Consider the following 27,515-nt stretch of genomic DNA (forward strand, 5'->3'; position numbering starts at 1 on the left):
CAATCAGGGCACATGCCAGGGTTGTGGGCCAGGTCCCCGATTGGGGGCTTGTGAAAGACAACCACACATTGATGTTTCTCTCCCTCCCTTTCTCCCTCCCTTCCCCTCTCTTTAAAAATCAATAAATAAAATCTTTTAAAAAATAGAAATCTGTCGGATTGGATAAAAAGCGAAATGGAGAAACACTTTATATTGGTGGGTGCAGGATAGTTATTGTTTAACATTTACAGCGCATAGAGATGGTATATGTGAAAGAAAATAACAACATTATCAGTAGAAGTTTCCTATAAATTATTCCTACAAACAGAAAGAGAGTCAGTAATAAATACACACTTGTGAGTATCTTTATCCTATAAACAAGGTAGCGAAGTTTCTGGGTTAAGACTTTACATCGAGTCAAGGTAATATTAGGTGCAAAAAGTAGGAGTAATTTATAAAAAGCCAGTCGACTGGCAGAGAAGTGTTGAGTGAAATGAGAGTTTAGTAAAGATTCAACACAATGAGAAACATAAATAATTAAAGAGAAACCCATAACTATTTCTCCCATTCGTTTGCACAGCATGGCTTAGCAGAAGTGGGCGTCATGCAAGGAGGGAGCCCTTTTGCTACTAAATCTAATTGCCAGCTATAATATTCTGTCAGTCTATGGTGATCTCCATGTTTCTGGGTTAAAACTCCTAAAGCATTTTCTCTATATTTATACATGAAAAGGAAGAAAGGAAGCTTATAATTAGGGTATTCAAAGTAGAAGCTTTAAGTAATTTTTTTTCCTTAAAGATTCCAGAGCTTGCTGACATTTGGCGTTCCATTGAATTGGATCAGGTTGATCTGATTTTAATAAGACACATAGAAGCTGAGCCATTAATAAAAATTTTGGAACCTCTTTGCAACAATATCTAGTCAGATTCAGCAATCCTCTAAGCTGTTTTATTTTATTTTTGGAAGAGGAAAAATAGAATTCCTCTCAATTTTCCTGGGATAATTAGTAGCCCATCTTCAAATATTAGCTGACCGAGGCATTTTACTTGGGAGAAACAGAATTGAAGCCTTATCATTTGAGGCCATATGTCCCTTTATGGTTAGCTGTTGTAATGGGTAAATTGTGTCCTCTTTGGAGTCTAACAATGCCCTAGAGCATAAAAATAAATCATCCACATATAGGCTTACAGTGGAATTGTTGGGAAATTTAACATCATTCAAATCAGCCTTTTGTATCGGAGAGAAATATGTGAGACTCCCTGTATATCCCTGGGGCATTATCATCCAAATAAATCGGTGATCTTCTCAGGTGAAAGAGAGGAGGTTTTGACTGAATGCTAAACACAGCATTACATAAATCTATTGCTGAAAAATTGGCAGTCCACAGGAACTGCTGATAATAGGGACTGTGGATTTGGAACCACAGAATGTCTGGGAATAATTATTTATTTATAGCTCTGAGATCCTCCTGTTTATTTTTTTATTCTTCCCCCCTTTTTTTTTTACTGAAAGGATAGGAGAATTACAAAGTCTTATACATGGAATTATAAGCCTCCTTTTCAAGTAGTCTTGTATAATGAGCTTAATTCCAGCTAGTGCATCAGGTCTTAAAGGACATTAGTAAATATTAGTTCGAAGCAAAGTATTGTCAGAGGTTACTCTAATAGGAGTGGCTGACTTAACCTTGCCAATACCTGTCCTGGAAAGAGCCCAAATTTGCATTGAAACATCCTGTAACAAATGCTCAGTCTCAAAATTAATTTCCTATTGTGGATGTTTCTTTAAAATCATTATTTTCCCAATTGGCTCAATAACTGATTCATTTAGTTCTAAATACGTTTTTTTTTTCCATCTGAGAAAAAGAATACGTGGACAGTATGGTTTCAGGAAACTCTTTCCCTAGCAGGTGAATTGGGACGAATTCGACCAATACAAATATATATTGCTCTCAACATTCCCTAGCTGGAGGGGAACAGGTTCTGATGTAAAAAAACAAACAAACAAACAAAAAAACCAAAAAAAAAACCCAGGTTGACTAGATATCCCTATCATGTGTACAGAAGCTTTATTCTGAAGGAGAGAGCAACTTGATTCGGTAGGGTTAAGAACAGATAAAGTAGATTCAGTGTCCACAGGGTCTGAGTAGTTTTTCCTTTTATGGTAATATGAATTTTTTTTCTAAAGTATTGGTAAGGAGAAGGGGAAATTCCCTCTCACAATCCTCAGAGCAGCCCTATGCTGGCTTCTGTTTCTTTTCTTTTTCTAAATTCCACTTCAGTTTTTTGCAATCCTTCTTAAGGAGGCCTGACCTTCTACAGTAAAAAATCAAACTCCTTTTTTTTTCCTTGTAAAAAGACCTTTGGGGAGGTCTGGCCTGATTGCTTCATTGCTGGAGTGGCAAATTCATGATTTTGGCAGCTTTGTCTTTTTGATTATTTTGGATAGTTTTAGATACCTGATTAGCCAGAAGTATTAGTTTATCAGTACATGTGGTTAGCCAGTTTAATTTATGTTGTTTAATCAGAGTTATAAGCTCTTCATCTAATCCTTCCAAAAATGTCAAATTTAGCGATGGATTATTTTGATAATTTTTTCAAACTGTATGGAGACATACCTGAATTTTGTTTAAAAGTTTTTTTTTTCATTTTTTAATTGTTCAAATACATTTGTCTCCATTTTCCCACCACCACTTTCCCATGCCCCACCCACCCCCATAAAAGGTTTTTTGGAAATGTTTAAATAAATAAAGTACTAGTTCACCAGGGTTTGTTTGTGTGTTTGTTTTTACACTGCTTGATCTTGGTCCAGTCCATTTTCCATAAATAAAAAAAAAAATTTCTCAGGTATTGCTTGGTAAACCTCGTGAGCTAATTCCATGCATTTTTCTTGGTCTGTCTCTATCTGTATCACGCTCTCTACTGGAATTTCCCAGCAAACCTTATTTACCTACTCGGTTGCTTTGCTCTCAGCAACCAGTGGGTGTATCATTAAAATAGCTAGGATCACGTGTTCTACAGTGAAATCAAATTCCTTTGTGAACTCATCAGGGTCCTCGAGAGGGTCAGGAAAATTATTATTTAGATTCCTTAATTCTTTTCTAGTCGAAGAAATGTATATGATTGCTGGTTCTCCTGAGACTGGCTTTTCCTTAAAAGGGGGCTGCCAGAATTTTTGGTTTTACTGATCTGTCCTGGTCTGGGTTTCTATTGTCAGTTTCCCATAGGTCAGTAGGAAATGGTAGTGGGGGAGGGGTACAGGAGAGAAAGGGGAGAGGCGGAAGGGTGAGCAAGTCCTAACAAGGAAGCTTAGAAAGCAAAGGATATAGTAGAGCAGCTGGAGAGGGGGAACTGGATGTTGGTATTTATGAGCTTCAGAAGCCTTCTTTAGTTCAGAGAGAGTCTTCCAAATTTTTCTTATTAACTTCCTATAGAAAGGAGAATGTAACAGGGCTCCACCTAAAAGCTTCTAACATCCAACCCATTCATTCAGTTTGATTTTAGAGCCAGCTTTTTCCAGTTGAGAACACGGGAAGATCAGTTGGAGCTGTCAAAAGTTTACCAGTTTGGCCATCTCAAGCTGGTAGCACTTTTAGTCATATCTTTCCATATATGCAAGCATATATGCAAGTTAAACCTCCGTAGGAATTATATGTATAGCCTGTGGGAACGTTATTAGAAGGTTGGGGTCCTTGTCGCTTGTCGGCCTTGGAAACACCATATCCCATGTTTATTTTAGTTTTATTTTGAGATCTGCAGCGTCTGGTCAACTTTCTAGTGATATTTGTGTGCTGCTTACAGGTTGGAGCTGTCATCTCCTGAGTAACTTCTGATCTTCTTACATGTCTCAGTTTCTCACCCCAGCTGTCTAATACAGCCACAAAGACTGGGAGCACTAGATAATCAGCCTTTATGTGCACATCCTCAGGTGCGTCAATTTGATTAGAGTGTCTTTGAGTTCCTCATGGGGTAGTTTCACACCCTGAGCATTCCTCAGGGAACCTCCTGAGTCAGTCACCTAAGAATACCTAAGATTCAGGCTTGGGGGAGTAGGGGCCCTTTATCTTTGGAGCTGAACAAGTTCAGACACATCTAGCAAAAGATTTTGTTCAGACTCGTAGTAATTCCAATTTGAAAAGCCAGAATTAGAAATAGCTGTCTACTTCAACGCTTATCCTTTAGCGCCATCTTGAGGATATTCTAAGAATAACGCTAACAAAGTCAGCCCTTTTACCACAAGCAAAAGAGGTCCAGAATTCCAAGAGAAAACTCACCCCAAATTCACCTGATGTGAAGCAAGGAGCCAGGGTAGCTCAATGGGAGCCTGTTGGTGCCTGGCACTGGGTCCATGTCTGAAGGACTGTCACAAGCGTATGTTTGCGATATAGTCTTTCCTGTAAGGCAGCCAGGCAACTAACTGCTCGGCTCGCTGCCTGCTGAGCAGCCCGGCACCAAGGAATAGACAAGAGTCACACACAGTAACCATGGTATTCACTCAGCTTTTATTGAATGCAGGTTCACTCCAAGTAGACATCAACATACATTAATATCCTACTCACACTCTAACAGTCTAAGAGGGATATAACACACACTCAACAGTCAATGGGGAATAACAAACCCGAGTCCCAGAGTCTCAGCCTGCAGGCCCGACAGACAGCGCGGTAGGCAAGGGAGTTGTCGGCGTCTTTCAAGGATCTCCGGAGCCAGGTGGGCAGCAGGGCAGAGGAGGTCTCCAGTCCAGCAGGGCAGAGCCTCTGGCGGCCGATGCCAAGGGAGGTCAGCGTGGCCCGGAGCAGCACTCTGGCGTGTGGAGCTCAGGTGTCTCCTCAGCGGTCTGGGGCCCGCCTCGATTGTACCTTGAGAGTGGTGTGCTCCACCCTCCTGCGTCTCTTTGTAAGTATGTTGGCGCCCCTGATGCCAAGTGGGGACTTTCCCCGGGAGCCTATCTTTGGATGTTCTCGCTCTGCAGACATGGCTGTCATCATCATGTGGGCAGATATTTGGGTGTGTCTCCTTGCCAGACGTGTTTGCTCTGACTTAGGTAGTTTCCCTCTTGAGCCAAACTGTCATGGTTGACTGACAGCCATCTTGGTTGACATGAGTGATTCCACTTTGTTTTATATACTTTATGCTATCTTGACTGGACCAAGGCCATTTTATTGGCCCTGCTCTCCACAAGGGTAATAGCAGGCAGGCTTTTTTTTGAAATCCTGCCAACTACACCAAGTAAATGTTGATAAAAACAATGTCCAGCCTATAAAAAGTTCTTAAGAGAGTTTATCTGAGCCAAAATTGTAAGGAAATGCCTGGAAGCAAAATTTCAATAGATTGAGGAAATGCTCCAGAAAAATGGAAGTTTTGCAGCTTATTTTACACATTGGAATCAAAGGAGAAGACATAAGGAGAGTTACATGAAATCCACTGGTGGTCGATAAAGGGGGCACGAGAAAGCAAAGCATAGACATCTCTAGGATTGGATAAAAAGTACAATGGAGAAATACATACTTCTTTTACATAGGCAAGTACAGGATAGTTCATGTTGAACATTTACAGTACATCAAGATGGTATGCGTAAAACAAGATAACAGTGAAGCGTTTTGTGGCCTTGTGCTCTGGTGCTGGTATGTGCGCCTTCAAGGAGTCTGGAAAAAATTACTGTGACATTTCAAAGGTATGTTATCTTAGATGCAAAAAGATGATAGGCAGGCTCAGTTAAGGTAAAGATTGACCTTTGTCAAGGAAGCTACAGGCCTAAGACGTGACTACCTGCCATGAGTACTTTAGTTAGGAATTTTTATGTTTAGTCCATCGTGTGTGGTTACTTCTGGTCACCAAGTTTATGTGGCCCACCATGCCCTGCCCCTCTCCAGGTTTGCCAGATTTAGTATGTAGCCCCTTTTTTGTTGATACTGTTTATTGCAAACCAATTTTTCCCCAGATGGTTTGATAATTTAAAAAAATCATGCATCTACACAAATAGAGGTAACAGTATAATCAATCCTCATGTACCCATATCCCAGTTTTTAACACTTGTCTGCCTATAGCCAATCTATACCACCCTTTACTCTCTCACCTTATCGCTGGATTATTTTATATAAAATTCCAAAGTTTCAGTATCTCATTATGTATATCTAAAAAAATAAGGACTCTTTTTTCCCCAACATTACCACAGTATTATTATCACACCTTAAAAAGGTAACAATTTCTTAATGTCATCAAATATTCAATTAATGCTAAAATTTCCATGATTTTTCTTATATTTTATAGTCAGTTTGTTTGAATTGGGATTAATTCCCACATCCAGAGACTGCATTTGGTTGATTTATATCTTAATTCTCTTTTAACCTGTGAGTTCTCCGTAATAAGGAGAATAATGGCCCCCTAGAGTTGCCTACATTCTAATCTCTGAAAGCTATGAATATGTTAGATTACACGGCAAAGGGAAATTGAGGTTGCAGGTAGAACTAAGTTTGCTAATGAGCTGATTTTAAAATAAAGAGATTATTCTGCATTATGTGAGTAGACCTAGTATGATCACAAATGTCCTAAAAGGTGGAAGAGGATGTCAGGAGAGGAGAGTCAGAGAAATAGCAGAGTATAATAGCAGAGAAATGCTGGCTTTCAAGATGGAGGAAGGGCGCCATGAGTCAAGGTATGCAAGAAGCCTGTAGAAATTTAAAATGACTAGGAAACAGAGCTTCCAGAAAGAAAAGTAGCTCTGCCAACACTTCAGTGATAACCATGTTGGACCTTGACTCCTAGAACTACAAGATAAGTTTGTGTTGTTTTAACCCACCAAATCTGTGGAAATGGCAGCCACAGATTTTGGTGTTAAAGCAGCTAATTGAAAACTAAATTGTTCTCCTACCCTTGTTTTTTTCTTTCCATTTATTTCTTAGTAAAACTACATTTGTCCTACAGAATATCCTACATTCTGAATTTTACTAATTGTGCCCTGGTGGTGTCGTTTAACATGTTCCTCTGCTGTTGCATTCCTGTAATGGAATAGTAAGATCTAGACACTTGATCCAATTTAGTCTCAACTGATCAACATGAGTACTTCATAGGTGAGTGTTCTTCCTTGTCCAGGTTATTCTAGGGCCTTCAGTCCACTGGGCCCGCAGTTGGAAACCACAGATCTTGTATGATTGCTATTATTCTGAAGGTAGAAATATAGAAGCCTAGAGAGAAGATGGGACCCACACAAGATGTCACAGGAAGTCAGCAGTAGGTATGAAACTATACTTCAGATCTGAGGTATATTATAACACCACATCCTGGGGCTAGACAGATTCTCAAAAGGTCATCTGCTTTAGCCCTTGCAGTAGAGCTCACATAATCAGCTTCTCAGGTGACTCAACATTTTGCTCATAGGGCAACCACGATATTGAAAATAGTTTCCAAGCTTTCCACCCTAAACTGCTGCCAGGATAGGAAAAAAAAAAGTCAGGTTATCTGGGCTCTGGCTAATCTTTTAGTTTGTTTGTCTGGGGCAGGTCTTGCTGAAGAGTGACATCCTAAGGTCGTCACCCCAATGCTTCCTCCTGCCATACTCTGAGTCAAGGTCCAAGGACATAGATAACCCTTGTGAGAGAACACATGCACACACAGCAACAGGAGGGGAATTTGTTTGTTATAACTTACAGAAGCACTTTATCATCTATCATACCATTTGATCATTCCCAAAGCCCTGAGTGGTGTGCTAAGAAAGAATTATCCCTAATTTGCATGTGAGTCAACTGAGGCTCAGAAAAGTAAAGTGGCTTACTCTAGGTCACAAAGATTTCAGATCCGCCTGACCCCAGACTCAACATCCTTGGGTTCCCCCATGTCTTCTCTAAGACCCTTATGTGTCTACCTTCAAGCTCAAGCCCATCACAGACTTTGAGCCCGTGCCCATAAGGGTAGCAACTTGGTCGGCAGCTTCTTCCAACTAAGGAATCAGACATGGAATTAAGATGTATTACCAGTCAGAGTACTACCCAGGGTGCTAGGGAATAACAGCTATCATTTATTGAGCACCTACTATCTGCCAAGTATTCTCCTAAACCTTTAGATGCATGCTTCACAGCACCATTTTCCACACTTCACAGAAGAGGAAAACGAAGCTGAAGAGAGATTATTGACTTGTCCAAGGTCACTTAATTAATAAGTGGAAGATACAAAATTCAGACTCTGATCAGCCTAAGTGTAATCGTTCCTACCTACCTATGCTGCAATTGAACACATGCAATTCTGATCACCAATGTGGCCTCTATGTGGTATCTCTCATTCTTCTTCATGAAGGAAACAGAAAAGGAAAGTGACAGGGCTGAAGGGGGCGCTAATTGCATAGTGCTAAAGGACCAGATGAAGTTAGGGACTGTGAAGGCTAAGCAGGGTCGGACTACACAGGGCAGGGATGTGTTCCTATCAGCATTTGGTTGCCCAGGACAGCAGCAGCATTTATTCTGTCAAGCAGTATGAAGGAAGGACCAGGCCAAGAAGAGCTGAAGGTATTGGCTAGTGAAGTGTTGACGCAACGGACTAGGATGTTTAGGCTGGAGTAGGAAGGCAGGATTTGGGTAGATGGGCCAGGAGGGTATCCCAGGCCTGAGGCCTCTGTGAGATCCAGGAGTAGCTGAGCAGAAGGAACTAAAAGAAAGAGAGAGCCTGGTAAACATTGTAGAGGTGTGAGGAACAGAAAAGGGATGTGGAGTCATAAACGTGTGTTTCTAGGAATTTATCCATTTCTTCCAGATTGTTCAATTTGATGACATGTAATTGTTTGTAGTATATTTTTATAATCTTGTGTATTTTTTTGGTGTCAGTTGTCTCTTCGTCTTTTCTGTTTTTGATTTTATTTATTTGGGTCCCCTCTCTGTTTTCTTGATATGTCTGGTTAAATGTTTATCAATCTTGTTATCTTTTTTAAAAAAAAAAACACCTCCTGGTTTATTGATCTTTTGTATTGTTTTTAGTCTCTAGGTTGTTTATTTCCACTCTAATCTTTGTTTCCTTTGTTCTGTTCACTTTGGGCTTTGTTTGTTGTTCTTTTGCTAATTCCTTTACGTGCAAGGTTAGATTGTTTATTTGCGATTTCTCTTACTTCTTGACATAGGCCTGCATTACCACGAATTTCCATCTTAGAATTGCTGTTTTTTTTGTCACACAGAGTTCAGGTCGTGTTTACATTTTCATTTGTCTCAAAGTGTCTTTTAATTTTTTCCTTGATCTCTTTGTTAACTCATTCATTGTTTAGTAGCACGTTGTTCAGCTCCCATGTATTTGTGTGTTTTTTAGGGTTTTTTTTTTTTTTTGTAATTGGTTTCTAGTCTCATACTATTGTGGTCAGAGAGATTGCTTGATATGATTTCAATCTTTTAATTTTATTGAGACTTGTTTTGTGCCCTGACATGTGGTTTTCCCTGGAAAATTTTCCATGTGCTCTTAAAAAGAGTTTATATTCTGCTGCTGTGGGGCGAAATGCTCTAAAAATATCAATTAAATCCATCTGGTTGTCTGTGTCATTTAAGGCCACTCTTTCCTTGTTGATTTTCTGTCTGAAAGTTCTATCCATTGATGTCGATTGGATGTTAAAGTCCCCTACTATGATTGCATTACTGTTGACCTCTCCCTTTTTGTCCATCAATATTAGATTTACATATATAGGTGCTCCTTTGTTGGGTGAATAAATGTTTACAAGGATTATATCCTCTTGTGGACTGATCCCTTTATCATTATGTAGTGTCCTTTTTCTCGTATCATAGCCTTTGTTTTAAACCCTATTTTGTCTAAGTATTGCTATGCCAACTTTTTAAAATTTCTTATAACAGCTCTGTTGAAGTATAATTATTGTACCATACAATTCACTATTCAGCAGTATACAGTTCAGTGTATATTCACAAGATGGTGCAACCAGCACTACTATCTCATTCCAGAACGCTATAAAGAAATCGTACACCCATTAGTAGTCACTCTCCATTCCTCTTCCCTTCTCTCCAAACCTTAGTAACCATTAATCTTCCTGTCCTTATGAATTTTCATATTATGGGCATTTCATATAAATGGAATCATACAATATGTCCTGGTTAAAAGCTGTTGAAAGAAGTTTCTACTAAGTGGTTCAATTAGCATAATAATTTCAAGGTATATCTGCTATGTCTCTCAGTCTTGGTAGGGTGGCCTGATGTAGCAGGTGACCTGTGGGGGTCATTAGCACATTGCCCCTGATCACCTGAGCTAGCTGCTCCAGGAAAGTCCCTTGTGTGGATTGTGTGTTGTAATTGAGTCTTGATTGCTCTTGGCATGGCTGCAGGTGGGGTTAACCCTCAGGCTGTAGCAGCCTCAATTTTCTTGTCTCTAATTTTATGTCACCGGGTGTTTTTAGGAAGATCTGATATGTTTACTTTGTTTCTCAAACACTCAAATAATGCTTTCTGTGGGCACTTTATAAATGTTATTTAATCCTCATAACAATCCAACGAAGTAAATTGTTTTATAACTGCCACTGTACAGATGAGGTTCAATAAGTTAAACTAAGGACATGTGCCCCTGAGTTAACAGCCTTTCCAGAGGTCACCTTGGAAGATGCTCATTATTATAAAAACGCTGAGTTTCTGTGGGAAAGCTGAAGGCATAATAGTATTGGGGAACTGGACTTTAAAAGCATAATCACTAAAATTACCAGGCCTTCCCTTGTAGAGGGAGCTCTCCTCAGTGTAAAAGCAACTTTTAGCACAAAACGTGCATACAATTCATTCCCACTGTGTCAAATATGCAAAGAGGGCCCCAGAATGAGTTGTTTCCAGATTGGAAGGCCTGGGTTCTAGTCGTGGCTTTGCTTTTAACTTGCCATGTGCCCTTGGGCAAGTCAGTTTCCTCTCTGGATGTCATCTGTAAAATGTAGATAATAATAATGAATGCTCTACTAACAGTACAGGGTTATCAATGTGAGCATCAAATAAGAACATTGAACAAGGTGCCTTAAGTGTAAAATATTTTTTTACTAATATAACAAATTACTTCACTTACTGTGTTCCTTCTCTCTCTCTTTCACTTCGCTTGTTTTCTTTCACTCTGTTTTTGTTCTTTCTCCGCCCCCCCTTTTTTTTATTCTCTTAACCAAGCCGGGGACTTAACTGCAGCACTGCACTGAAGCAGAAGGAACACGGGCTATAGGAGCAGACAAACCTGGGTCTGACTTCTGGCTTTGCCCCTTCCTAGTTATTATTGGGCCTTCGCTTTACTCTTTTTGAGCCTCGGTTTTATCACCTGTAAAAATGGACACACATAACACCTTCCTTACAAGGCTGTTGTTGGAAGGTGTGGTAGATTGCCTGCAAATATGGCCAACAACCCCTCCCATCTCTGACATGTATATAGCTCCTCCCATCAAGAGGTGGAATCTCTTTGCCTCCTTAAATCCAGGCTGGCTCCATGACTTGCTTTGACCAATAGTGTACAACAACAGTGTTGCTGTATAACTTCTAGTCTTCTGCCACAAAAGGCCTTGCATCTTCAATTTTCTCCTTTTGCAAGTCTGCTACCAGGTTTTTAAAAAGTGTCTGACTGCTCTACTTATAGAGAGAGGCCAAATGGTGGAGAGGACAATATACTATCAAGTGAGGTGAGGGGCTCAGCCAGCCCCACCCAGTAACTGGCAGATAGAGGTGCTCAAGTATTAGTGATTGTTCCCTTGCCATTCAGAAGTGTTCCTGGGAAATGACCGACTGGCTAGTGGTGCCGCATTCAGCTTGACAGATCTGACCTCCAATGTGCCCCAGGTAGAGAGCAATGACCACTCCTCCTGTACTTTACACTCACAGGGGTGTCCAACCTGCGGCCCACAGCCACATGCGGCCCAGAGTGATCATCAGTGAGGCCCAACACAAAAGCGTAAATTTACTTAAACCATGATGAGATTGTTTTTTGTGATTATATGTCACGATGTATTTAATGTGTGGCCCAAGACAACTAACTCTTCTTCCTCCAGCATGGCGCAGAGACGCCAAAAGGTTGGACACCCCTGTGACAGGGACCCACTCACGCCTGTACAGGTTAAGGTGCATTCCAAGTCACACAGCTGAATGCCCTTCCTTTGCCCAGAGTGAGTCTGAGCCACCTGCAAAGCTGGCTCGTAGCTGGGCAAAATCTGGGGTGATAGAGTAGTATCAGGTAACGAGAATAGTATTTCTTTTGACTGGATATCCCATCTACTTGGTGCCAGAGGCATAAGGGGAAGAAGAAAATTCATACTTATGTGCCTGGCATTGCTCACAGTGGCCCCAGAAGTAGGTACTATGAGGGGGGACCCAAAAATCCTGAATTATCCTCTGGAGGGTGAGATCCTTGTAGTACAGGCTTCCCATGCTAGGTGAGTGTTCTAGGAGCGCATCTCTATGAGTGCACCAGCTGGCATTGTTGGGAGAGGCTGTGTTTGGCTTCAGTGAATTTTTTTTGGAAGACTCTTTGAACAAGGTTGGCCATTTCATGATGGGTGATTTATGAGCGCACCTGCCCACACTGTGCTGAATGTCCATTAGTTTTTGACCAAAAATGGCATGACCTCTGTGCCCCACCCTCCCTATTCACCCAATCTCACCGAGTGACTTTTTTTAAAAATTTCCCTGGATGAAAAAAGTCCTCAAAGGGAAACGTTTTGCTGATGTGGAAGAGGTGGAACAAAAAACAGCAGGAACACTAAAAGGCCTCCATATCGACAAGTTCAAAAATTGTTTTGAGCAGTGGGACAAAATGTCTCCGGTATATTGCATCAAATAGAAAGCACTTTGAATGGGACTGAAGTTTAAACATGTAAGAACAAATACACAATATTTTTAATAAATTTGGTTTTGGGGGGTACCCCCTCATATACCATTTCCCCCATTTTTCCAGATGAGGACACTAAGGCACAGAGAAGTTTTTGTCTGCTGTTGCATTTCTGGGGAGCACCAGGGCAGTTTAATGTTTAGGATACTAATTAGAGAGCCCTTGGAATCAATGCTTGTAGAAGGGAAGAGAAGGAGGCAGGATTGGACAGAGGGAGCTGTTGAACCACAATGCAGTCTTACTGGAAGCTTCGGTCTTCCCTACGGGGAGCTCTGAAGCTGGAATGACTCTTCAGAGTCATTCCCTATTGTATCCCTACAGAGGATGAGGCCTTTATATTCCTGCATCACTCACGAGATTCCTAGCCCCTGATTTCTAGTTCAGAGTTATCTCAACAACTCCTATCATCATGTCATCCCAAAGGGAAGAAAAAACGATCATAGACAAAAAGTAGGAAAAAAAAAGGTCTCTGAAACCAGAAAAACCTGGGTTTCAATCCTGAAGCTTCTCTTACTAGCTGTTTGTTCACTATGGACAAGTTATTTCACCTCTCTGAACTTCAGTTTCCCTTTTTGGAAAATGGCAATAAGAGTACTTAGCCTGAAGGGTTGTTTTCAATATCAAATGTGATCATTTATATAAAGCATCTTGCATAGAGACCTGACGGAGTAAGTACCGAATAAATAGAAGTGATTATAAGGGTGAGATAAATTATTGTGTAGTGGTGTGCCCAGTTTCCTCTTTCGTAGGGTGGAGTGAATAAGAGTGAAGAGCTACTCAGAAGGGAAAAGGGCATACCCATTAGTAGCTACTCTCCATTCCATCTTTTTTATTACCTGGTACTTATAAGCACTCAGTCAGCATTTACTCCAATGAACAAATGTTTATTTAAAAGGATTTGTACAGACATAACACTCTTACTTTCCAAGAGCAGAGGAATCTCTTATATTCTGAACACACAGACACTGTGGAAACGTAAAACTGCAGTTAAGGAAGGAAGGAAAAATCTCTTTCCTTCCCCAGCTAGGGACTGAGACCTAGAGCTAAAACTTTTTCAGTCAGCCAACCTTCATCCCTGTCCCTTAAGTCTGAGGGTGATTTTATTAAAGATCTGGCTTTGGTGGAGTAGAGAGCTGTAGGGCTTGGGGACCCTGGTGTCTTGTCTTTGGGGAGGGAAGGTCACCTGCCCAATCCACAGGAAAGGGGGTGGCCAGCGCTGACCTGAGCTGAGGCTGCCTTACAGAAGAGGGAAGACCCAAGAGGAGGGATAAATGGAGAAGTCCCACCCACTTACAAGGGTAAAGTAATTGCCGCTCACTTAATCTCAACCCACTCCTGTGATTTTGAACAAATGGCAACACAATTGTCAGCCTGAGGCCCATCTAAGCCTAAGGCAACCCCTATAGCAGAGCCCTAGCCCAAAGACTTAGGCAGGACTTAATCAAGTGGGTATAGCTCCAGTTCCCTGATTTCACTATGGGGAACTTTTACTGCTGATCTGCAAAAACTAGGACTGGGGGAGAAAGGCCCGCAGATCTCTTGGTAGAGGTGGGGTCCCCAGACACACAGCCTGGTACCTGAGAACTTCTGTGTATCTGGGAGACTGGGGGTCGGGTGGGATGGTGACCTCCATAGTAACACCCAGTCCTCCGAAATGAATACAAAAAGAGCTTGTCCAAACTACCTCCGGGCCTTGACATGAGACAAGGGTAGGGAAGATATATGCACCAGGCCTACTTGAAAGTCATTGTTGTCCCTTCAAAGCCTAAGGCAAAAGTACAGGGAGGGGCACACTGGAGCCTTTACACTAAACAAGATATGGGCCTCCCAACCCTCAGACCTTAGGTCCCAGCCCTCAGGCACAAGAGACAGAGAATCCTGTTTGGGCCTCCTGCCCTATCCTTAGCTCCAAACAAGATCAGGGGTTGAAATGTGGGTGGGAGAGAAGGGATTATCAGACATACTGTCATTAGCACCTGAACCACATCTCTTCCTAAACCAGAAACCCCAAGAGCAGAAAGAAAGAAGAGCAAAGTGAGAGAGGAGTTGTGCTTCCATCACATTAAATTGGAGACTTGGTAGAGGTGGGGAAGGGTTGTTTCACATCAGGACATTGATCACTGGCCAAAGGAAGGGGTTATGAGCAGTAGGGCTCTCTGTGTTCTCCCTCTCTTCATTCATCCTGCTTCCGTTTTGGCTTTTTGGGGTTCCGGGACCGACTCTTGGCTTTGCACAGAGGGCATATTGGTGCATTGCGGTGAATTTGCTGATGACATGACAAGCAGGCCTGGTGGGGTACACAGGACAAAGAAAGTTAGTAGTCAGATTCTCCTAGGCTGTGGTTCATTCAGACTTCTGATCCCCAGGGTCCAGAAAACAATTGTGATTTTCCCAACAGGAAGAAGCAGTAATCAGTGAGTGAGACCCAAGAAGAGAGATCAGTGCTGGATGTAAGGGATGTAAAGGATATAAGGGAGTGAGGGTTAAAAATGGGTATTGAGGAAAAACATCCAAAACTTCCAAATAAGGCAAAATGAATCGCATACCATTTAGCAATATAATGGAGCATGGTCTAAGATAGGTATCAGTAAACATTTTCTGTAAAAGCCAAAATAGTAAATATTTTAGACTTTTCAAGTCATATGATATTAGTTGTAACTACTCAATATTATACATTTTACATGAAAGAATCTACAGACATTTTATATGAAAGAATCTACAGACAAAACATCAACAGGCATGTGTGTGGACCAACAAAACTTTATTTACAAAAAAGAAGAGCAGTTCTGACTTGGCCTGTGGGCTCCAGCTTGCTAACTCCTGCTCTAGGACGATGGCCCTTTGTTTCACTATTTACATTTTTTTTTTTTTACTATTTACCATTAATCAGAGCTCAGACTCTACGACTTATGCTGCTAAACTACAAATGTTTTTTGCCCAGGAGAGATGCAGATTATTTCTGTTCAGAAGAAAAGATAATCACAGATGTTACAGTTTTATTGCCCTATAGAACATTAACCAGTTCTGTATTTAACTTTGCAAACTTAATTCAGCATGCCTTTCCTTTCCTGACTATGTGATTACCTGTTCCTCAAATGCTATTGGAACCAGCTTTATACATACTCACTATATATTTGTATCAGTCACGTCCCTAACTTTTCTAAAATATTTTAGCAACGCCTGCCAATCTCTCTGCATTCTGACTGCTCTAGGACTGTGAGGCCACAAAACAAGCAGGTCCTTTCCAGCACACATACCACACACCCTTTCCTCTGTGTCCCAAAGGCTGTTTTACAAAGGCCCCACATAAGTAAAGCCAATACAGTGATACCTCGGTACTTGTCGTTAATTTATTCCAATGAGTGGCGAGCAAGTGACTATTGATGAAGCATTTTTTCTTGCAGGGTGGCATCGTGAGTCACAAGTCCTCACAAGTGCGATGAGTGGTGAGCAAGTGCTGGGTGCTGAAACATTTTTTCTCATCAAACTTCGACAAGTACCAGGTTTGATGAATTCTGAAGCCGTCAAGTACCGAGGTATGACTGTATCCCAAAACCAGCCTTCCACAGGGACGCTTAAGGATAACTTGCTTCTCCCACAGCCCCCACCGAGCTCACTCACCTTCATAGGTGGGGGCTGCTGCCTGAAGGTGGCTGTCTGCCGGGTGTCCTGCTTCCTAGCCACTTGAAGTTGTTGGGCGGCAGCGGCTGCAGCGGCCAGGGACTCTGGGATGGGGGGCTCCTGAGGCTCCGTCTGCCACTCTGCTTTCTGCTTCTCAAAATAACTTTGGAGATGAGAGACATTAGCTGGATCATTCTGAAAACAAGGAGAACCTTGCCACCTCTTAAAGACTCCCTGCCTTTGAACCAATGGGGTTGGGCTGTGGTTCACTATAGAAAGTTCCTGTACTCTCCCTAGAACAAGGTTCTTCTCCCTGGGTACCAGATCCTTTGTCTGCTAGGAAGTGTAATCCTCTAGCTTCTTGCTCTGACAGACCCAGGAAATAAGGAAATCCAGGGTTAGCAAAGTCCTCAAAGGGCATTCACCTATCCTCCATCTCTTGCTCTTGCTCTTTGTACTGTGTCCACAGGCCTCTCCTGGCATACTGCTAGGAATAAGAAAGTCTCCTCTTCCACAGGCAGCCTGCTCTACCTTAAGGAAGTGTTTCCTTCTACTGAACAGAACTCTGTCTCTCTGTAAGGTGAGCCTCTGAGTCTTAGGATGAAGTGCCAGGCTAGCCCCTGGAGACTGTGAAAGCTCAGCCCTCTGTATTTTCAAAGGTTTCTGGATGCCCCTTCTTGACCTTCACCTAGGAAGTAGCCTCTTTAGAGTCAAACACACACATGAGTCATAGACATAGTCTTGTATTGTTAAAATTGCACAAAGTATGTTAAAAATCATCTAGTAATTCTAGTTTAATCATACTTCTTTCAGTTTAGCAGAGCAGCACAGGAACAGGCCCAAGGTCATGCAGTGAGTCAGCCACTGACAGGCCTGTGGCCAGGACTGACTTTCAGACCAAGCTCGGGGCAGGGGCAGTGGAAGGGGGGTGGTGGTGGTGGTGGTGGGGTGTGTGTGTGTGTGTGTGTGTGTGTGTGTGTGTGTGTGTGTGTGTGTGTGTGTGTGTGTGTGTGTGTGTGTGATTTGCATATGTTGCAAGGACAGGGGGCAGGCTGCTTACTCCAAGGAGAGCTTCTCCTCCTCTTCACACAGGTCAGGGAGCCTCTGCAGGCCCAGGGTCATGCGCAGGGCATCTACGTGTTCCTTCAGTGGCTTGTACTCATCATGTAGACGGCGGGTAGACTCTAGCAGCTTGTTTAAGTCATTCTCAGACTGTTTGATGGTGTTTTCCATCTGGAACACAGAGTGAGGTAGGCACAGAGGGAAAAAAACCCCAAGATTCTCAATGAGGCTGTACAGGTGAGTGTGAGTGGATAATAGCACAGTCTCCAGAAACAGACCACTGTGTGGTCAAATCCTCAATTTGCTATGTGTTCTATGTGACTCTTGTCAAGCCTCAGTTTCTTCATCTGTATAATGGTGATAATAATAGTGCCTACTTCATATAATGGTGAGGATTCAATGGTTGAATTTATATAAGGCTCTCAGTGTAGGGTAAAGACTGACTAAGTGGTAGTTATTATTCAAATATAGCATCTTAGAGCTGGAATGGCCTTTAGAGCTCATTTACTGTACCTCACCACCATTTCACAGATGAGGGAATTGACTCAGAGAGAAGAAACTTCTTCAGAGAAATACTTCTTAGGGGCAAAGCCTAGATAAAAACTCAGGGCTTCTGCCTCCCAGGCCAGTGCAGTGGCCTTTCTCCTACATTAATGGTCCTCAAAATGTGGTCACCAGATCAGCAGCATCAGCATCCCTGGGGACTCATTAGGAATGCAAATTCTCAGGCACTACCCCAGACTTACAGAATCAGAACATTTAGGGTGGAATCCAACAATCTGTTTTAATGGGCCCTCCACGTGACCCTGATGAATATTCAAGTTTGAGATCCACTCACTCAGATTCTCAGCCCCTTTGTGGCTAATATCCTGTTCATTTCATTGGCTCTGTATACTTGGGTTAGCTGGCAGCAAAACTGCCAACTCCTCATGGGACCCTGGAATCCTGTGATCTGTGACACAGAAAATCCCAAATACTTACTGTCCAAATTACATTCATATTTCCTTTGAAATCCTAGGCCTAGAAAAGTCAGGAAGTAGTATTGCCAGAGAAATGAGTTTCCCAAGAACAGAAATTCCTTCAAATGTCACTTTTTTTTTCTCAGTGCCATAGGCTCTAAGAGTTGCCTTATAGGTCAACACCTCCAACATCTCTCTGGTGAAGGAATCATCAGTTCTGTATACAGCCCAGACAGGTGGTAATTGAGACTCCACCTGAGTAACTCAAAAAGTTGAGAACTTACCACGTTTGCACAGTTCACTCACCATGTTCCAAGAGTCTCCAAAAGAGAGACTCGACTGAGGGGCCTCGCTTTGGCAGACTGGCAGATAGGATTCTTTTTGGCGTAGTTAGAGAACCTTTGGAGTCCTTCAGGCTAGACCTCAGCATCAACTGCCTGCTCTGCTTTTCACCGAGGCTAGCTCCTACCTCCCAGACTCCAATAATAAGCACATCAGAGGTGAAAGAGACCTTAGATGTGATTGAATCCCTGTCAGAGTACAGAGAGGGAAAATAAGGCCCAGGGAGAAGAAGGGACTTGTCCAGTGATATACAGTCCATCAGTGACAGAGCCAGGCTGCATCTCAGAGCTCCTGGATTCTTCCATTCCACCACTTTCCCAACTTGGCCACAGCCAAATCTTAAGGAGACGCCACAACATTCACTATTACCTATTCCTGAAAGAGCTCAGGGGTAGGCTTTAGGCAGCCAGCCACATACCACATTGATGTCAGCATGGATCAGTCGGAGTTCCTCCACATGGGCCATCTTCTCTTGTAGCAGGAGGTCCATCTCTTGCTTGTATTCCTTCAGGTGTCTCTCTTCTGATTCAAGGGCCTCAAACTCAGCCTTCAAACGGGCTTTGATCTTCTCCATCTGCAGGGTCTTATTCCTGCAATTCCCCCAAACCAGGGTACAGACCAGAAGAAGAGAGGAAAATGAGAATGGAGTACAGGGTTAGGCTCTGAGCCAAGGCTCTCTTTCTAAGCTTCCCTCTCTCCAAGCAGAGACAACCTGAAGCTGTCCCCCACAAGTGAGGAGTTTCTTTCTTCTCACATAAAAGCTCAGTGGGTCTCAAAGGGGCATTATTTTGTTACTTTATAGGGCATTTGCAAACAGGGGACAGGTTTCAGCTCCCACCCAAGATGCAAACCATGACTTCTTGAAAAACTCTAGAGCAGCACTGTCTAATAAATGTCCTACAATGATGGAAATGTCCAGTATCTATACTTTTCAATACAGCAGCCACTAGACACAGGTTATTAAGCACTTGAAATGTGGCTAGTGCAATGGAGAAACTAAATTTTAAACTTTATTTTATTATAATTAATCAAACTTTAAATTTAAATAGCTACATATAGTTAATGGTTCTCATATTGGACAACACAGTTTAATAAGGTCAACTCGTCAGTTCTGGAAGAGGAAGAAAAAAAGAATTGTAGCTCATTTCTTTTCTTAGAAAAAGAAAACCTGTTTCTGGTTGTTCTGTTCCAATTGCATAGCCTCTGACTGACTCAGTAATCCCACACCTGGGAATTTATTCCAGGAAAGTAATTCAAGGAAGCAGAAAAGTCAATACACAGGAATGTGCTTTCTGGGCTATGAGCAAAATTGGAATATCTGGCAACCATGAAAAGGAATCATTACGAAAAGTTGTGACTTGAAAAATATTGAAGATATGCTACTCAGTAAAAAGGTATTTATGTTAAGACTGCAATTTCAAAAATATACATGCATGTGACTAAACAAAAGAAAGGAACTGGCAGGGGTAAAGTTTTAAGGATCTTTAATCTGAAGCATGCCTAAGCGAAAGGGCCACAAAACTTTGGAAGGAGGCCCTCTGGGGCACATTGTTGTCCTCCTACTGGTTCTCTACTCATCCAGCCTAGCCATTATCCATTAGCAGACTTGGCATCTCCTTTCTTCTGCCTCAGTAGCTGGCTTTCCCCTTTATTGCAGCCCATCCCATGGGGGCCCTTGGTCCACATCCTAGACTCTGGTCTCTGACCTCAGCCTACTTCTGCCTTCAGTCTCCTCCTTTCTCAATATTGCCTGTGGTTCCTGCCTCAGGAAGTAGCCAGCAATGGCACCAGAATCCCACAAAGAATTGTGTGGGGAGGATCATGGGAGACATTTTTATTTCTATATTCAAAAATTTCTTTCTGCCCTAGTTGGTGTGGCTCAGTGGATTGAGCGCCGGCCGGCAAACCAAAGGGCCACTGATTTGATTCCCGGTCAGGGCACATGCCTGGGCCGTGGGCCAGGTCCCCAGTGGGGGATGCTCAGGAGGCAACCGCACACTGATAAATCTCTCCCTCTCTTTCTCCCCACTTCCCTCTCTAAAAATAATAAAAATAAAATCTTAAAAAAAATTCTTTCCATGTTATTGTATTGTTTCTACCTTAGAAAAGGGTAAAAATATAAGTGTTATTATTCCATTTGCAAAGAGGAAAATGAGGTTCAGGTATTAACTTGCCCCAGACCACAGAGGTAGTAAAAGGGGATATTGGGATTTAAACCCAGGGCTCTCTAATAACACCCATTACTCCACACTGCCTGAGTGGGGCCGGGCTAAATAAAGGGCATGAACATATTGAGGGTTCTTGGTATATCTGTTTAACTGTCTTGCAGAGGGATGATACTGATTTTGTAAAGGTCCATTAATTAACTATTTATACCCTCTCCTATACAGACTTCTATGCTCCTCTAGATTAGATGCAGATTAGATGCAGAACCTGAACTTCACCTGTCCCTATTCCAACTTATAGACAGGAAAACTGAGATTCAGAGCAACATAGGGGTCACCCTAAGTCACAGCCAGGCTGTGGCAGTGCTGAGCCTAGAACTCGTATCTGCAGGCAAAGCCACTATCATGAAAGAAACATGGGCTTTAGATTTAGACCTGGGTATAAATCCTGGTTCTGCCCCTGACTAGATTTTTTCCCCTGGACAATACTAATAACAACTATATCTATGGAGTACCTATTATGTACCAATTATAGAGAATTAAAGTAAAAATACTTTAATTCAACAAATATTTATGGAACACATATCGTGTGTCAAGCACTGTACTAGGTGCTATGGGCAGAGCAGAGAACAGGACACTCTGTACATAGGAAGATTCATCCAATGAGTGAAACAGATCCTGAACACACTGTTATATGCAAAACTATGTGACGAGTAGGAGGGATGAAATGTAGAATGCAACAGAAGGGCACAACAAAGGGATCTAACATAGTCTGAGAGACATCATAAAGGGGGAAGTCAGTGGAAGTTTCCCTGAGAGCCTGAGGATGTGACATTATGCTAAGACATGGAGAATGAGGAGGAGGTAGCCGGTGAATGCAAGTAGACACAGAGGAGAGCAGTGCGGGCAGAGAGAATAAACCTAAGCAATGGCCCTAGAACAGAAAAGAATATGGCACATTAGAGGAACTGAACGAAGGTCAGTGTGGCTGGAGAATATCCTGCAAGAGGGAAGGGGCCTGAGACGAATCTAGGGAAGTTGCCAGGACACAGCCTGGAGATTGGGGATGAGGAGTAAGGATTTTTTTTTAAGCAGCAGCAGGATGACACAATCTGATGATCTCGCTTCACTTCTCCCAGCCCTCTCACTTCAGTTCCTCATCAGTAACTCAGGAATAATAGTAGTACCTACTTTACAGGTTAAGTGGTAAAGGTTAAAATGATCTAAGACATGTAATGTCCCCAAGCAGAATATATGGTACATGGTGGGTAACCTTCCCTCCCCGCTCTGCCCAACCCTTCTGCTACGGTTATCTCCTTTACCACAGTGGTTTGAACTTTGTTATAAAGAGCCTGCAGTGAGTAGGGCATGTGTGTGTGCACACAAATGGGCACGTGTATAAGTCTGTCTGGAAAAACTCCAGCCATTGTTAACATAATGAGAACTGTTTGCATGACATTGATGTAACCTGGCAGCCAAGGAGAGTGGTCTGGAATGCGCATGCGTGAACAATGATGATTTCACTCTACTAGTCAGTGGGGGCGGTAGACACCGTTGAGCGAGCATGTGTACTGTGTGGCCGTTGCATTTCCAATGACTGAGCAAGTAGAACAACAAATCTGCAATGAATCCAATTTTGCATTAAGCTTGAACATTCTTCTGCAGAAACTATTTGGATGATTCAGAAGGCCACAGTTATGGGCAGCTGGTGATTGACAGCTTTATCATGACCACGTGCCCGCTCATGCATCAAGTCTTGTGCAGTCCCTTGGCGAAACATCAAATCACTCAGGTGACTCAGCCCCCTACAGCCAAGATTTGGGGCCCTGCGACTGCTGGCTTTTCCCAAAACTAAAATTACCTTTGAAAGGAAGGCAATTTCAGACTATTGATAAGATTCAGGAAAATACGATAGGGCAGTTGATGGTGACTGGGAGAACTGTATGAGGTCCCAAGGTGCCTCCTTTGAGGGGGACTGAGGCGTCATTGTCCTATGTGCAATGTTTCTTGTATCTTCTTCAATAAATGTCTCTATTTTTCACATTACACAGCTGGATACCTTCTGGACAGGCCTCGTGTATGTGTACATATACTAGCATGAGTAGCAAGGTATATTGCCAGTTACTAAGATTGTAATAATTATTATTAGCATAAACCTCCTCACAATGTCAATATAAATAATGACATTTTACAGGTCTGGGCCAAACCTTCCTAATTTGTAATGAATTCAGTTAAGATGTCAGCAAATAGGACGACTAAATGGAGTCAGGGGTGAGAAGCCTCTCCCACTGACACTTCATAGAAATCAGCGTAGTATATCTTTCCCTGCTTGGATGAAGGCCTTTTCCTGAATCCTCCCTTCATGCCTAATTCTGCCTACGGGACCCCCTGATGTTAGGCAGGAGACACTGCAATCCTAGATTAAGTCAAAATAAACCAAAGGCATTTCTACTGGTGGGGGTCACAGTCAATTGCTAACTGGAAATGGAAAAAATCAAAGGCACAAAGCCTCTCTCAAAGCACTAGTGGTATTTCCTCTTCCTGGAGGGGATGGCTGTCACCAAGTCAGGCTCTACCCAAAGTGTTTTGAAGCCTTTTTCAACTGTCCACTGTGGCAAGAATTAGCAAGGACTAGAGACCCTGAGTAAGGGGTAGAAGGGCCAAGACTCTTGCTCAGGGAAGGGAAACAGAGGTATGAAAATGGGTTTCAGAAATAGCCTTGATTTCCTATTTCTAAAGTCAGTTTCGCTGGGGGGTGTTCCTGGTACTGCTCTGACCTCTCAGCACGAGTGTACCAAGGGCAGGGCAGTGGGAGCAGTCCATCCTGGGTGAAGACGATATGGGGTTCACTGTGTGTGCAGAATTAAAAAATAATGATAGAACCAACTAAAGTTGGTCTTTTCTCTTTTTATCACCATGAAGTAAGGCTAAACGATGTTCGCAGAAGGACATTTGGGCTGATTCCAGTTTTGGGAAATTATAAATAAAGCGGGTGTGAATATTCATGTACAAGTTTCAATTTGAGCAGGAGTTTTCATTTCTCTAGGATAAATGATCAAGACTGCAATTGCTGGGTTGTATGGGAAGTATATGTTTAGTTTTTCAGGAAACTGCCAAACTGTCTTCCAGAGTGGTTGTATCATTTCAAATGCTCATCAACAATGTATGAGCAATCCAGTTCCTCTGCCTGGCCAGGCATTTTACTTGAATTGTTTTTTAAAGGTTTTATTTATTTACTTTTAGACAGAGGGGAAGGGAGGGAGAAAGTGAGGGAGAGAAGCATCCATGTGTGTGGTTGCCTCTTGTGCACCCCCTACTGGGGACCTGGCCCGCAACCCAGGAATGTGCCCTGACTGGGAATCAAACCTGTGACCCTATGGTTCACAGGCTGGTGCTCAATCCACTGAGCCACACCGACCATGCTTTAAATTGTTTTAATAGATATGTGGTGATACCCTAGAGTGAACTTAAACTGCATCTTCCTAATGGCTAGTGATACTGAAAATCTTTTCATGTATTTATTGGCCATCTTGGATATCCTTTTCCACAAAATATCTGTGCATGTCTTTGGCCCATTTTCTAATTAAACTGTTTCCTCATAGTTGAGTTTTGAGTTTTTGCTCTATCCTAGATATAAGCCCTTGGTCAGGTATGTGGTTTGCAAATTTTAGAATAATCTTGTCTATATCTATAAAAAATATTGCTGGGATTTTGATAGGAATTTCATTAAATTTGTATATCAGTTTGGGAGGATTGGCATCTTCACTATATTAAGTCTTTTTTTTTCTCCTTGCCGGAGGACATGCTTATTGATTTTAAAGAGAGGGTAACAGAGGGAGGGAGAGAGGGAGAGATACATCGATGTGAGAAACATCAATGGGTTGCCTCCTGCACAAGCCTGGACCGGGGACTGAACTACAACTGAGGCGTGTGCCCTGATGGAGAATGGAATCTGTGACTTTCAGTTTACAGGACAATGCCCAGCCACCTAAGCCACACCAGTCAGGGCCTATACTGAGTCTTTCAAACCATGAATACAGTATGTCTATTTACTGAGATTTCCTTTGATTTCTTTTATTACCATTTTATAATTTTCAGCATAAAAGTCCTATACATGTCTTGTTGGATCTTTGTTACACTTAGGTATTTTGGGGTTTTGAGGGATTGTAAATGGTTTTGTATTTTTAATTGTAGTTCCCACATGCTTATCATTACTTTTTTAAATTCATATTTATTTTTGAACACAGCAGGCTGAGTCTCTCAAGTCTAGATTTTGACACATTGACACTATTTTTATTACAGATTTACTGCTTGGCTGTAAGGCAATGACAACAAATGTATTTTCACTTATATCCCCATGGACTTTCAAACAGTAATACCAAAAAACATTTTTTTTTAAAAAGAGGAACAATTCTTAAGTCACTCCTTTCTTATTTTTTTTTTTAATAAAAGAAAAGGGAGTGGACAGCAAGTCAAGGAAAAAAAAAACATTTCAGGAGGAAAAACAACTCTCTCCCAGCAAAGTTATTGCTATTCTTTAATGTTTGTGCATGTGTATGTATTGATCTTATATCCTGCAACCTTACTGACCCATTGATTAGATCTAGGAGGATTTTTTAAAAAGTTTTCTTTAGGATTTCTTAGGATTTCCTACATAGAATATCATGTTATCTGCAAACACTGACAGTTTTATTTCTTCCCTTTCATCTATATGCCTTTATTTGCTTTCTTGCCTGATTGTCCTGTCTAGGTCATCTAATGCTACATTGACTAGCAATGCTGAGAATGAGTATCCTTGCCTTGCTTCTGATCTTGTGGGGATAACACTCATTCTTTCACTAGTAAGTGTAATATTAGCTACTGGAAAGTTTTTGTAGATGCACTTCATCAAGTTGGGAATGTTCCCCCCATTCCTAGTTTTAAAAGAAACTTTATCATAAACATGTGTGGAACTTTGTCAAATGCTCTATCTATATAAATTGACATGGTAATGTGATTTTTGTCTATAGCCTGATAATGTGACAAGTAACATCAATATATTTTTGAAAAATAAACCAGCTCTGCACATCTGGAATAAACCACACTGTGTCATGATGTATAACTTTTTGTGTATACGTATTGCTGAATTTTTAATATTTTAATAAAGATTTTTACTCCTATATTAATGAGGGATATCAGCTGTAGTTTTCTTATACTATCCTTGCCTAGAATTGGTATCAGGGTATTAAGGACTTCATAAAATGGACTGGGAAGTGTTCTTTCCATTTCTACTTTCTGGAGAGATTGTTAAGAATTTTTTTAACCAGTTGGTTGAATTCTCAAGTGAAAATTCTGGTTTGGGGAGTTTTGAAATTTCAAATTCAATTTTCTAAACAATTACAGGGTTATTTAAATTACCTATTTCATGATGGGTACATTGTGGTAGTGTGAGTTTTTTGAGAATCAGTCTACTTCATGAAGCTTGTCCAATTTACATGAATAGAACTGTTCATAGTACTCTCTTGCTACTGTTTTGAAGCCTGTGGGGTCTATAGTGATTATTCTGTTTCACTCCTGATGTCAGGAAGTTGTGTCTTTTCTTTACCCTCTTTGTGTTGCTGGAGGTTTTGCAAATTGATATAACTCTCAAATAGCCAACTTTTTGTTTCTTTTGGTTTCCTTTGCTATGCAAAACCTTTTTAGTTTGATGTAGTTCCATTTGTTTATTTTTTCTTTTGTTTCCCTTGCCTGAGAAAACATATCCAAAAGAATATTGCTAAGAGCAATGCCAAAGAATTTACTGCCTATGTTTTCTTCCAGAAGTTTTACGGTTTCAGGTATTACATTTAAGTTTTAATACAATTTGAGTTTTTTGGTATATGGTGTAATAAAGTGGTCTAGTTTCATTTTTTTGCATTAATCTGTCCAGGTGTTCCAACACCATTTACTGAAGAGACTGTATAAGGTTTTCTTCTTTGTCACAGATTAACTGACCACGTAGGTGTGTGTGGGTTGATTTCTGGGCTATTTATTCTGGTCCATTGATCTATGTGTGTTTCTATGTTGGTACCATGCAGTTTAGATTATTATAGCCTTGTAGTATAGTTTGATATCAGTTAGCGTGGTACCTCCTACTTTGTTCTTCTCCCTCAAGCTTGCTTTGGCTATTTGGGATCTTTTGTTATTCCATATAAATTTTTAAATTATTTGTCCCAGTTATGTAAAAATGTCATTGGTACTTTGGTAGGGGTTGCACTGAATGTGTATATTGCTTTGGGTAGTATGGACATTTTAATGATGTTAATTCTTCCTATCCATGAGCACAGAAGCTCATTCCATTAATTTTTGTCTTTTTCCATTTCTTTCTGGGACTTGTCATCCCTATATTCTTTCTGATTTATTACTTTTAAAAAGCGAATGTCTAGCCTATGCCTGTCCTACCATGATACATGGGAAGCAGATAATTTGCCTGGTTTCACATAAGGAATTTTGCTTCCGGATGAATCATTCCTCAAGTCTCACCTCAATCTAATTAGATGATAGTAAGATGAGACCTTGTAGTGGACACTGATGCTGGAATGGGTTAAGACATTTGGCGCTGT

The 27,515-nt window shown here is 41.5% G+C and overlaps 1 protein-coding gene across 2 annotated transcripts in view; it reads right to left on the reverse strand.

The window, feature by feature from the left end:
- Positions 1-13,665: 13,665 nt before the first annotated feature.
- The window catches only part of ZC4H2 (zinc finger C4H2-type containing), a 30,671-nt gene continuing 16,821 nt past the window's right edge, over positions 13,666-27,515 (reverse strand). The window contains exons 2-6 of one of the 2 annotated variants that reach the window (XM_054574195.1): positions 19,188-19,359; positions 17,467-17,639; positions 16,407-16,569; positions 15,332-15,383; positions 13,666-15,072 (exon numbers count right to left, since the gene is read on the reverse strand). In XM_054574195.1, the coding sequence (XP_054430170.1) occupies positions 14,963-15,072; positions 15,332-15,383; positions 16,407-16,569; positions 17,467-17,639; positions 19,188-19,359 (670 nt within the window). In that variant the 3' untranslated portion in view covers positions 13,666-14,962. The remainder of the gene's footprint in view (positions 15,073-15,331; positions 15,384-16,406; positions 16,570-17,466; positions 17,640-19,187; positions 19,360-27,515) is intronic. The other variant, XM_054574194.1, reaches the window with a different exon arrangement.

The sequence above is a fragment of the Pteronotus mesoamericanus genome, unplaced genomic scaffold (assembly GCF_021234165.1).
Source record: "Pteronotus mesoamericanus isolate MK-2021 breed Mesoamerican mustached bat unplaced genomic scaffold, CSHL_Meso_final contig_256, whole genome shotgun sequence".
Lineage (NCBI taxonomy): Eukaryota > Metazoa > Chordata > Mammalia > Chiroptera > Mormoopidae > Pteronotus > Pteronotus mesoamericanus.